The 12317-nt window shown below is 45.3% G+C and overlaps 1 protein-coding gene across 1 annotated transcript; it reads left to right on the top strand.

Annotated features, from left to right (window-relative positions):
• Window positions 1–6618: 6618 nt before the first annotated feature.
• On the top strand, window positions 6619–11627 carry ccn1l2 (cellular communication network factor 1, like 2). Its single transcript, XM_084338194.1, has 5 exons — window positions 6619–7021; window positions 7413–7626; window positions 7861–8277; window positions 8841–9043; window positions 9663–11627. Exons 1-5 carry the CDS (start codon window positions 6950–6952, stop codon window positions 9978–9980), a joined length of 1224 nt encoding a protein of 407 aa, XP_084194320.1. The 5' UTR covers window positions 6619–6949; the 3' UTR covers window positions 9981–11627.
• The last annotated feature ends 690 nt before the right edge of the window (window positions 11628–12317 follow it).

Here is a 12317-nt window from a genome sequence, read left to right on the forward strand (position 1 = left end):
GTTGGGACCAATTAGGGGGCGGCTGTTCTGAAGGATCAGATTAAACCGAATATATATATTTATTTATATATATATATTTAATTGTATTTGTATATCCCCTGATATCCCCTGATATTCCTTGTATATTCCTTGTACAATATGCATTGAATATCCCTTCTAGTCTACTGAACATCCCATAATAGTCTCCATTCTACCATTGGACGAGACCTTGGTGCCAGGTCGCCATACCCCTCAGACCAGGTTCAATCGTACCGCTCAACATGTATGGACAAGTCCTAGTTCCGCGTAGGAATATGTCTACCGCACCACTAATGGTACTATTTGTTCATAGTGCGTATATATACTGCGCTATTAAAGTAGAGCTTTCTTTTAGTCCAGTTCCTTACCCTCCAACAGAGTGACAGATGCAAAAGCCTCCCCGCGAACCACGTGTGGGCAGTAAGGCCAATTCGGCCCAGTATCGGCATTGAGACATCGTGTATATTAATATTTGAATAGTCATATTTGGCACTATATCGTCGAGTTGGACGTATTCTATTAAGCTAATAATAGTCTATTCATATGTAGTGCCTCGTGCGGTAAGAGTTCTATAGTAATCAGCACCCCCATCGTTTCGGGCATCAGCTGGACGCTTATCCAGGGTGGTTGACCCCACGTGAAGCTGCACCCGAGGAGCTCCAGGCCAAAGAGCGAGTGGACCTGTATATTGGATTATTCTACCGACGACGGCTAGCCTTCCCGGGCTTGGATTATGCTTTGAGTACTTTGATTATTCTATGGATAAAGGCCAACACTGCGGTGTGTTGGAAATACCCCCCCCGGAGAGGACGACAGGTGAGAAGACGCTCTACACGACGAGGTCGCCTCACGTCTCTCCATCGTGGACCGGAGGACGCCGGCCACAGAGAGTCCAACTGCTTTCATCTGTGGATCGAGGATCGCTGGGCACCGGGTCGCACGACTGTGGGCTCTCCCAGGATACCCTCGGCCAGACGGGATACAGCCAGACTCTACCCCCCCCCCCCTCCAGCTGTCCTACAAGCAGTCGGAACCTTCCCCTAGTGTATCCAGCTATATAATCATTCAAGTATCATTGCTATTGTTCCCTAAATATTCCAGGTTGTATATTTGCTTCCTGCGCAATCAGAGATTGGACATTCGATATTGATCTACCTACGAATACTCATTTGCCATAAAAGTGCATACTATTTCAAATCATAAATGTAATTAAGTGATCGTTGTACATACCTTTTGCTATGTATTATTATTAAACGCAGACTTTCGACTTGGTACATTTGTGTTGGATCCGTTTCATCAGGTGGGAGTGTTTATCATAATTATTTATACCTAGTACTGGGTGGCCAGAGTCTAAAGTACAAGAGGTAGTGGTAGTAAGTATCATATCTAACAATACAGTCAGGGAATTGTACCCCTCAGTTACAGTAGTAGTAGTAGTAGTAGTAGTAGTAGTAGTAGTAGTAGTAGTAGTAGTAGTAGTAGTAGTAGTAGCAGTAGTAGTAGCAGTAGCAGTAATAGCAGTAGTAGTAGTAGCAGTAGTAGTAACAGTAGCAGTAGTAGTAGTAGCAGTAGTAGTAGCAGTAGTAGTATTAGTAGTAATAGTAGTAGTTTTAGTAGTAGCTATCCGGTGCTAACATGAGGCGAGGTGAGCGTGTCTGCTCTGTGCCAATGTGGAGAAGAGGACATGAGAGAACTGCTAGGGGAGGATACATCCAGATGTTGACGATCCATCTTTTGTAGATGACAACAACGAGAGGTAAAGACACTTATTTTGGACATTTATTGTCAGTCACACTCTTACTGTACTTGTTGGGTTTGCAAAGAAAGGCTTGCACATGATAAGTGTACATGACGAGTGTACATGCTAAGTGTACATGATAAATGTACATGATAAGTGTACATGATGAATGCACATGATAAGTGTACATGATGAATGCACATGATAAGTGTACATGATGAATGCACATGATAAGTGTACATGATGAATGTACATGACAAGTGTACATGATAAGTGTACATTATAAATGTACATGATGAATGTAAATGACAAGTGTACATGCTAAGTGTACATGATAAGTGTACAGGATAAGTGTACATGATAAGTGTACATGATGAATGTACATGATAAGTGTACATGATGAATGTACATGACAAGTGTACATGCTAAGTGTACATTATAAATGTACATGATAAATGTACATGATGAATGTAAATGACAAGTGTACATGCTAAGTGTACATGATAAGTGTACAGGATAAGTGTACATGATAAGTGTACATGATGAATGTACATGATAAGTGTACATGATGAATGTACATGACAAGTGTACATGCTAAGTGTACATTATAAATGTACATGATAAGTGTACATGATGAATGTACATGACAAGTGTACATGCTAAGTGTACATTATAAATGTACATGATAAGTGTACATGCTAAGTGTACATTATAAATGTACATGATAAGTGTACATGATGAATGTACATGACAAGTGTACATGCTAAGTGTACATTATAAATGTACATGATAAGTGTACATGATGAATGTACATGACAAGTGTACATGCTAAGTGTACATTATAAATGTACATGATAAGTGTACATGATGAATGTACATGACAAGTGTACATGCTAAGTGTACATGATAAGTGTACAGGATAAGTGTACATGATAAGTGTACAGGATAAGTGTACATGATAAGTGTACATGATAAATGTACATGATAGGTGTACATGATGAATGTACATGATAAATGTACATGATAAACACTCTTTGGATTGTAAATATGTGTATATGTGCTGTGCTGTGTGCTGTATAAGATAAGATACTTTTATTTATTATTATTATTATTATTATTATTATTATTATTATTATTATTATTATTATTATTATTATTATTATTATTATTATTATTATTATTATTATTATTATTATTATTATTATTATTATTATTGTTATTATTATTATTATTATTAGTGCTTTTGTTTAGTTATAACTCTGTTCATAAAAGTTGAAAATAATGTATTTTTACATGTCATTGTCTACAGCAATGATTTGCCTGGGACATCTAAGGGGGCAGGGCGTGCCCAAGCCCGGTCCAGGTCAAGAAATTACCCAGACAGGTGAGAGACTTATTATGGATGTTTATTGCTTTTTTATTATTACTAGGTTTGCAGACTTTGTATGCAATATATACAGAATAGAATATTCCCCATTGCAATGTTTAGTGCAACATGTTTATTCGTGTTGATACACAGGGTCTCCATGGTATCAATGGTGAAATGAGCATGAAGAGCTGCGATGTCGCCCTCTGTCTCATTATAGACAGAAACTGTTTTACTGCGTGGCACAATTGAGCAGTGTCTCTCACACACACACACACACACACACACACACACACACACACACACACACACACACACACACACACACACACACACACACACACACACACACACACACACACACACACACACACACACACACACACACACACACACACACACACACACTGTCATACACACACACAACACACACACAGCTGATTCCACAAAGAAAACATGTTTACCTAAAATCCTGTGTGGGGCTGCTGCTTCACCCCGTCACTGTTATACTAATAACTAGGGATGCTCGATATTGGCTTTTTTACTGATACCGATATTCCGATATTGTCCAACTCTTAATTTCCGATACCGATACCGATATCAACCGATACCGATATATGCAGGGTTTCCCCCCAAAAAAAACGGAATAATTTCAGGTAACTAATAATTTCACTGGATGCATTCAAAAGGCTTTCTAAATGTAAGCATTATATGTGCAAAATATGATAATTAAAAAAGTAAAAATTAACATTACATATCTCTTGTTGTTGAATTAAACCAACATGCATACTTTTGACAATAAATAAAATAAGAATTGGTTCTTACTTGCTTGCCTGGGTAAATAAAGGTTAAATAAATGTAAAAAAAATATATATTGTTATTGTTTTTTTGTTTTTTTTACCGATACCGATATTTTCCGATATCACATTTTACTGCCGATATCGGCCGATAATATTGGTCGGCCGATAATATCGGACATCCCTACTAATAACTGTAACTAATACCTCAAAGTTCCACATGTTTCTGTAGCTTGATTTATGATGAGGACCTTACTATTCATAGAGATAGAGATGCAATAAAGATGCTTTTCAAACTGTTCTTCCATCCCAGGGGCCTAGAACCAGGGGCTACGATTTCAATAAAATTTTCATCAGTTAATCATCAGTATGATTAACAAGTAACACAATATAGGAACAATAATGATAAGTAGAAAAGAAAAGAAAACATACAGTACTGATTTAGAGGTATGCATTGACTATATTCACACGGCGGCCATTTTGCTCTTATGTCATGCTCAGGTGGGAACAGGGTGGAAAAGGAATCCAAACCAGAGCATGACGTAAGAGCAAAATGGCCACCGTGTGAATATAATCAATTGTCTGGCATTTTATACAAAAATAAGCTATACACTCCTCCTCCTTCACTTCCAGTTTACATACTGGACCAGTGTGAGGAACATGATCCTGTGTTGTCCACTGGCATCGCGTCATTCGGTTCTACGCGGTCTAAGAATCCTTAAGACTGGGAGGAGACTTGAGACGTATGTTGGTGTCAATAATATTCATGATGCATGGTCAAGACCGCAGATAAGTATGATCGAGAGAGGAAAGTGGGCGGGGCCACGGTTACACTGAAAGAGAGAGGGAGAGAGAGAGAGGGGCTGTTGGTTATCGGCGAGTATACAGGTTAAAACGAGGGTGTTGTGTCGTGAGGGAACGAATCTCGGGGACGGCGTGTGATGTGTTTGAGATTTAGCTACGGTGGGCAACAGAGAGCAAATGATGGCAGAGGAGAATAGTGATGAATCGCCTAGGGCTTCTGACCTCCATGTGTTATGTCTGGCTGACAAACAATGGCTGGCATGGGGCCAGGCGGGAGACTGCCTCGCCTCCTCACCCCCCCCCCCCCCCTCCCCCTCCAAGCTCCCCCCTCCATCAGCGTCCAATGCACCGTGGCCAGCGCACACATCCTGCCTTTGTGGGCCAGGAATGCCTGGAATCCAGACTGCTGCCCTCCTCCCTCCCTCCTCCCCTGCCCAACAAGGTGCTCTCAAACATCCCCCGGGCTGGTCGTCCTGGTAGTTTCACAGGTCTGGGTGGGTGCTGGGTCTCTGTGCGGCGTGTGTGGTTTGGAGTTTACTCTCTTCTGTCTTCACACTGCTGGGGACTCGTCTCCCCCCACATCACCGGTCTGTCGGAGACCAGCACCTGCTCGCCCCCCCCCCCCCCCCCCCCCCCCCCCCCCGGCTCTGACCTCTGTTCACTGACGTCGCCATTACAGTTACAAATCCTTGTTTCATTCCAACTGTCTCTCCTTTTCAAAGTTTTCTTTTTAAGCAAGACACACTACGTACTTGGCCAGACATACGTCTTGATAACCCCCCCCCCCCCTCTCCCGAGGAGACAGGCGCGGCAAACTGAGCCGTTTGAAGTCCTTGTTTTGAGAAGCCTTTATGAATTCACACCGTCGGCAGACTTGCGTTTCCTACGGTAATGTTTCATAACAGCGCGAGCCAAGGCTTAATGTGAGGGTCTTCCTGCTCTCTCTCCGCAAAACAATTTTTAATGTGACCCCGGCTGAGATGACAATGGGAATGTAGAGGTTTTCCTACCAAACATGGGAACCTGTGGAAAGGCCTTTGTTTCCTGGAATGCAGCCTGTTAGGAAAAAGATGGAGGGAACACAGGATACAGTGTGTGTCCTGAGCAGAGAGCAGAGTGGGGGACCTCTTGGTTAGTTGGCGAGAGCTTGTGGAATGGTGGAGGAGTTGTACACAGGGATTCTCTCCGCATCACCACTTCCCCTATTAAAAGCCACATCCATACCATAGTGGGATTCCCCACTCACGGTTTCCACTGCACCTGTCCTCTCCTTGTTTTTCTTGTCTTTTTCCTATTCATTTTCCTTTCGAGAGCATCTGTCAAACGCTGTCCCCCAGAATGTGCCGGGATGAACTAAATGTCCCACTGCCACTGAAATCCTAAACCCAACCCCTCGAAACAACTCTCGACACACATAGATGTCTAAGTGCTCTTTTATTATCTTCTTAATCTTATAAACCCGAATTTCCATCAGGATTAGGAATCAGGATTAACATTTCATCAGGTTAGACAGATTCACCAATTAACCATCCATCCGTTTCTCAGGGGTTTAAGATTTGGCACCGGGCGTGCAATGTTGATGTTTTAAGATTTTGGCACCGGGCGTGTGCAATGTTGACGTTTTGTGTAAATCCCACACACCTTGGTCATGCTGCTCTGATCACGCTAAAAGTAAGTTGTGTCTGTGTGATTCGAATTTGTTTTCTCGCAGTAGTCAGTATTTCACACCACCAACAACCCCCCCCCCCCCGCCCCCTCTCCTACCACCCCTCCCTCTGGACACTTCCTAGCCCTCTTGAGAGGAGAGCTGATGTCACACAGTGGGCGGTCCACCCCGGTGTCTATAAGTACAGGCCCCACACACCGGGGGAACCTCTCTATGAAGTGGAGCTGAGCCGGGCTGACCTGTGTAACCGAGACCGAGACACTGTAGGAGGGGTGAAGAGCGCTTTAGACCGGTGTACCTCTCAGTGCACGCACACAAAACTGGATACCACCCTTCAACCTGCGGCTGACAGACGAGACATACTCCTCCACTGGACTCTTGGTTGCTCTGGACTCTTGGTTGCTCTGGACTCTTGGTTGCTCTGGACTCTTGGTTGCTCTGGACTCTTGGTTGCTCTGGACACTTGGTTGCTCTGGACTCTTGGTTGCTCTGGACAGTGCGTCTTTGATCACTTTAATAACTTCTCCAGTTCCTGAACTTTGACCCTCCTTACTTCCAGGATGTTTCTGCTCATGAGTCTGCAACAGGTCACATCTACCCTGTTGTTCCTCCTCTCCAGTGCTGCAGTGTTGGTAAGTTGCAGTGATTATTATCTGTCACTCACAATTTGCGCATTCCCGGATCACACTTACAGTATGTATCTGCAATTTAATTAAAAACAACACAACACAAGTCTTCTTTGTCGTGGTCGCTGTTATGTACATTGCGACCTTAGTGCGGAAACCAGTTTCATGAGAATCGTTATGTTAAGTCTTTCACTGCCACACGACAGCGGGTTAACCCTTTCACTGCCACACGACAGCGGGTTAACCCTTTTACTGCCACACGACAGCGGGTTAACCCTTTCACTGCCACACTACAGAAGGTTAACCCTTTACTATCACACTACAAACGGTTTTAACAGTCGTCACAGACATGCCATGCTGTTTCTCTGGTTCTGACCTCACCGCTAACCTTTCCCAGGTGAAGAGTGACTGTCCCGCCCAGTGTTCCTGCGCCCCGTCGCCCCCTCCCTGCCCGCCGGGAGTCAGCTGGACGACAGACCAGTGTGGCTGCTGCAAGGTGTGTGCCAAGCAGTTCAACGAGGACTGCAGCGCCAGCCAGCCCTGCGACCACATCAAGGGCCTGCACTGCCACCTGGGGGCTGGAGGAGACCCCCAAAGAGGGCTGTGTCGAGGTGAGGGCCGGCCCACAGCTGCGCTTGATTGAAATTGATTGTTTGAAAACTTGTTTACATCAGGGTCCCGCTTGTGATGTCCCGCTTGTGATGTTTACCGGCGTGGTGGCGGGACGAGCCCCTTCCTCGCCCGTCTTTTATGTGCAGCTATTATCAGCTTTTCATTCCATTTAAAGTTTCTAACCCAAGCTGTGGATCATCATGTGAAACGATTGCATGTTTTTGTACCCACAGCTGAGGCCCAGGGCGTGCCTTGCGAGTTCAACGGGCGCGTGTACCAACACGGTGAGGACTTCCAGCCCAGCTGCCAGCACCAGTGCAGCTGCATGAACGGCGTGGTGGGCTGCATGCCCCTCTGTCCCCACCAGGTGCCCCTGCCCGACTGGCGCTGCTCCCGCCCCCGGCTGGCCAGGCCCCAGGACAGCTGCTGTGGGCAGTGGGTGTGTGACGACAACAACCACGTCGGCGGGGAGCCAGAGGAGGCTCCACACCGGGCCCTGCCAGACCCCCGGAGCCTCCCCAACAACCACATCAGCCCTCAGCACCAGGCCCTGCCAGACCCCCGGAGCCTCCCCAACAACCACATCAGCCCTCAGCACCAGGCCCGGCCCCAGTCGCACTACCAGGCCAGCACCGGAGTCACCTTCACAGGTAAACTACAGTCCACTCTACCGTGATTCTGTTTTCCATGACCCATGTTAACCCTTTCACTGCCACACTACCAAAGGGTTAACCTTTTCACTGCGACAATACAGACGGTTAACCCTTTCACTGCCGCACCACATACGGTTAACCCTTTCACTGCCACACTACAGACGGTTAACCCTTTCACTGCCACACTATAGACGGTTAACCCTTTCGCTTCCACACTACAGAAGGTTAACACTTTCACTACCACACTACAGCCGGTTAACCCTTTCACAACCACACTACAGACGGTTAACCCGTTCACTACCGCACTACAGACGGTTAACCCTTTCACTACCACACTACAGATGGTTAACCCTTTCTCTGCCACACTACAGACGGTTAACCCTTTCACAGCCACACTACAGACGGTTAACCCTTTCACTACCGCACTACAGAAGGTTAGAACCGTCTGTAGTGCGGTAGTGAAAGGGTTAACCTTCTGTAGTGTGGTAGTGAAAATGTTTTAAACATCGCGTGACAGTTTTGTAAAGCTTGTGCAACACCTGTCCCTTGCCCCGCCACAGAGGTGATGTCCCTCCCCATGTCGGAGGTGCCGCTAGGCTCCAGCTGCTTCCCCCAGACCACCGACTGGACAGAGTGCTCCACCACGTGCGGGATGGGCGTCTCCAGCCGGGTCACCAACAACAACCCAGAGTGCCGATTGGTCCGGGAAACCAGACTGTGCCAGATCCGGCAGTGTGACCTGCAAATGGCTTTAGCCGGAAAGGTATGATATATTAATAATATCGATGTTAACTGCACCGTAAGGGTTATTTAACCCTTTCACTACCACACTACCAAAGGGTTAACCCTTTCACTGCGACGATACAGAAGGTTAACCCTTTCACTACCACGCCACTGAAGGTTAACCGATTTCACTACCACAACACAGAAGGTTAACCTTTCACTAACACACTACAGAAGGTTAACCCTTTCACTACCACACTACAGAAGGTTAACCCTTTCACTACCACAACACAGAAGGTTAACCCTTTCACAACCACACTACAGAATGTTAACCCTTTCACTGCCACACTACAGAATGTTAATCCTTTCACTGCCACACTACAGAAGGTTAACCCTTTCACAACCACACTACAGAAGGTTAACCCTTTCACTGCCACACTACAGAAGGTTAACCCTTTTACAACCACAATACAGAAGGTTAGCCCTTTCACAACCACACTACAGAAGGTTAACCCTTTCACTACCACACACACCATCTGTAGTGTGGTAGTGAGAGGGTTAACCTTCTTGTAGTAACCTTGTAGTGTGGTAATGAAAGGGTTAATGAACATTTTGTGTGTCAACGTCAACGACGGTTTCTGTTTCTCTCGTCCGTTCAGAAGGGGAAGAAATGCCAGCGGACAGTCCGTCCCCGGGACCCAATCAGAATCACCTTCGCCGGATGCTCCACGGCCCGGCGGTACCGGCCTCGCACCTGCGGCGGCTGCACCGACGGCCGCTGCTGCGCGCCCTCCGCCTCCCGCACCGTGCGCCTGCGCTTCCGCTGCCCCGATGGCGAGGGCTTCTCGAGGAACGTCATGTGGATCCAGCGCTGCGGCTGCAAGAAGGGGGGCTGCGGCGGCCATCACGGACACGACGCCCGGCGGTCCAGCCCCGCCGTCAGCCTCCACAACGACATCCACACCTTCAGGCACTGAGGAAGGACACGTTAACCCTTTCACTGCCACACTACCAAAGGGTTAACCCTTTTCACCGTGACAATACAGAAGGTTGACCCTTTCACTGCCACACTACCAAAGGGTTAATCCTTTTCACTGTGACAATACAGAAGGTTGACCCTTTCACTGCCACACTACCAAAGGGTTAACCCTTTTCACTGTGACAATACAGAAGGTTAACCCTTTCACTGCCACACTACCAAAGGGTTAACCCTTTTCACTGTGAAAATACAGAAGGTTAACCCGTTCACTGTCACACACGACAAATGGTTTGAAACCCTTTCACAACCACACTACATGAGGTTAACCCTTTCACTACCAGACTTTACTTGGAGGGTGGATTTATTCTGTGTTATAACCATCTGTAGTGTGGTAGTGAAAGGGTTAAAGCCTGGCACACTGGGCACAGACCCCCACCACCTCCCACGACAGCGCTCTGACGTGCCAGCCAGGCGCACAGGGACAGCCCTGTCTCTCAGTAGGGTGGGGGGACCTCTCTCCCCCCTCTCGTACCAGACTGTGTGGCATAGACTAGAGAACGTCTGCCAGTCCGACCTCCCCCCCCCCCCCCCTTCCACTGGGCAGTACCCTCGCTTGCACTTTAATCTTCCTGCCACAAACGGCACCTATTCACCCACACAGGAAGGTGTGTTGCTGTATTCAACGATGAACTGTTACCTTTCCAGTGAGAAGGACGGCACTGAGCGCCACACACACACACACTCCAAATGGGGGCGCTGCCTGTCACGTTGGACTGTTGGCAGAAATCTTTTACTTTTTTTGTATTTTTTTTTTTTATTTATTTGCTTAATTTGTCAAGTTCCTCTATAAACCACAAAGGGGAAATGGATATGACTTTTGTTTTAATGGAAACATGACATCCTGTCATCACAGGAAGTTGCATAGGTTAGTGAAAGATTGAGAATTATGGGAAACATGTACCAAGTATCTTTTGACTGATACATTGATGGTAGAGTGATATATCGCATTTTCATCGATGATCAAATTGATTGTATTGATTGTATTGATTGTGTGTGTGTGTGTGTGTGTGTGTGTGTGTGTGTGTGTGTGTGTGTGTGTGTGTGTGTGTGTGTGTGTGTGTGTGTGTGTGTGTGTGTGTGTGTGTGTGTGTGTGTGTGTGTGTGTGTGTGTGTGTGTGTGTGTGTGTGTGTGTGTGTGTGTGTGTGTGTGTGCGTGCGTGTGTGTGCGTGCGTGTGTGTATTTGTCCATTTAGGAAAGAATGAGCAGAAGGAGAGTTTACAAGTGAATGTGTGCATTTGTGCTACTACAGTAGATGAATATAGTGTACAGACTTCACTACTACAGTAGTTGAATATAGTGTACAGACTTCACTACTACAGTAGTTGAATATAGTGTACAGACTTCACTACTACAGTAGATGAATATAGTGTACAGTACTTCACTACTACAGTAGATGAATATAGTGTACAGACTTCACTCGGTTGTGGAGTGGTAATCTTTTGGAGATCGCCTCATTTTTCGGGGTGTGATTATATGTATCCCTCATAACGTAGATACTTTACTTGGAGGGTGGATTTATTCTGTGTATTTAAGATGTATATGTTATGCTCATTCAGTGGATAATTGTGTCTATAAGCAGCAGTAATTCTCTCCATCAAATAAAAACGTTCAACTCCATCACCTTTTTTGTTTCTGTACCTGATTTTTATTAGGATAGATCCAATGGATCATTCTAGATCAAATTATTTATTTATTTATTTATTTATTTATTTATTTATTTATTTATTTATTTATTTATTTATTTATTTATTTATTTATTTATTTATTTATTTATTTATTTATTTATTTATTTATTTATTTATTTATTTATTTATTTAGTTATTTATTTATTTATTTAGTTATTCATTTATTTTTCAAGTCAGGGTCCCATGTGAGATTTTATTTATTCTCGTTGTGGCTCATTGGAACATGTTACAAACATTTGAATACTACCGTCGTCATGTGGGGGACCCACTGGAAGAAAGAGGGCGACCCGGTGACCCATTTTGGGGTCCTCCTGACCCAAATCAGAATCTAGAGTAATTGGACAGTTTGAACATAAGGACAAGCAAGAGCATCTCCTTGGTACAGTATAGACAGATGTATCATTTGACAGAGAGGAGTGGATATAGGAGAGTTAGGAGAAGCAAAAGGGCTTCAGTTTCCAGTGTGCACCGGCGCGTCAGGTCCATGTTCCCCCACACGGTCTTATACAACATACAGACGGGCTGCTCCAGCACAAACATGACGGCCGACTCCTAAATTCCACAGTGCTCTCTCTCTCTCCTGGTCCCC

This window comes from Notolepis coatsorum (genome assembly GCF_963971535.1).
Source record: "Notolepis coatsorum genome assembly, chromosome: 2".
In the NCBI taxonomy this organism is placed as follows: domain Eukaryota; kingdom Metazoa; phylum Chordata; class Actinopteri; order Aulopiformes; family Paralepididae; genus Notolepis; species Notolepis coatsorum.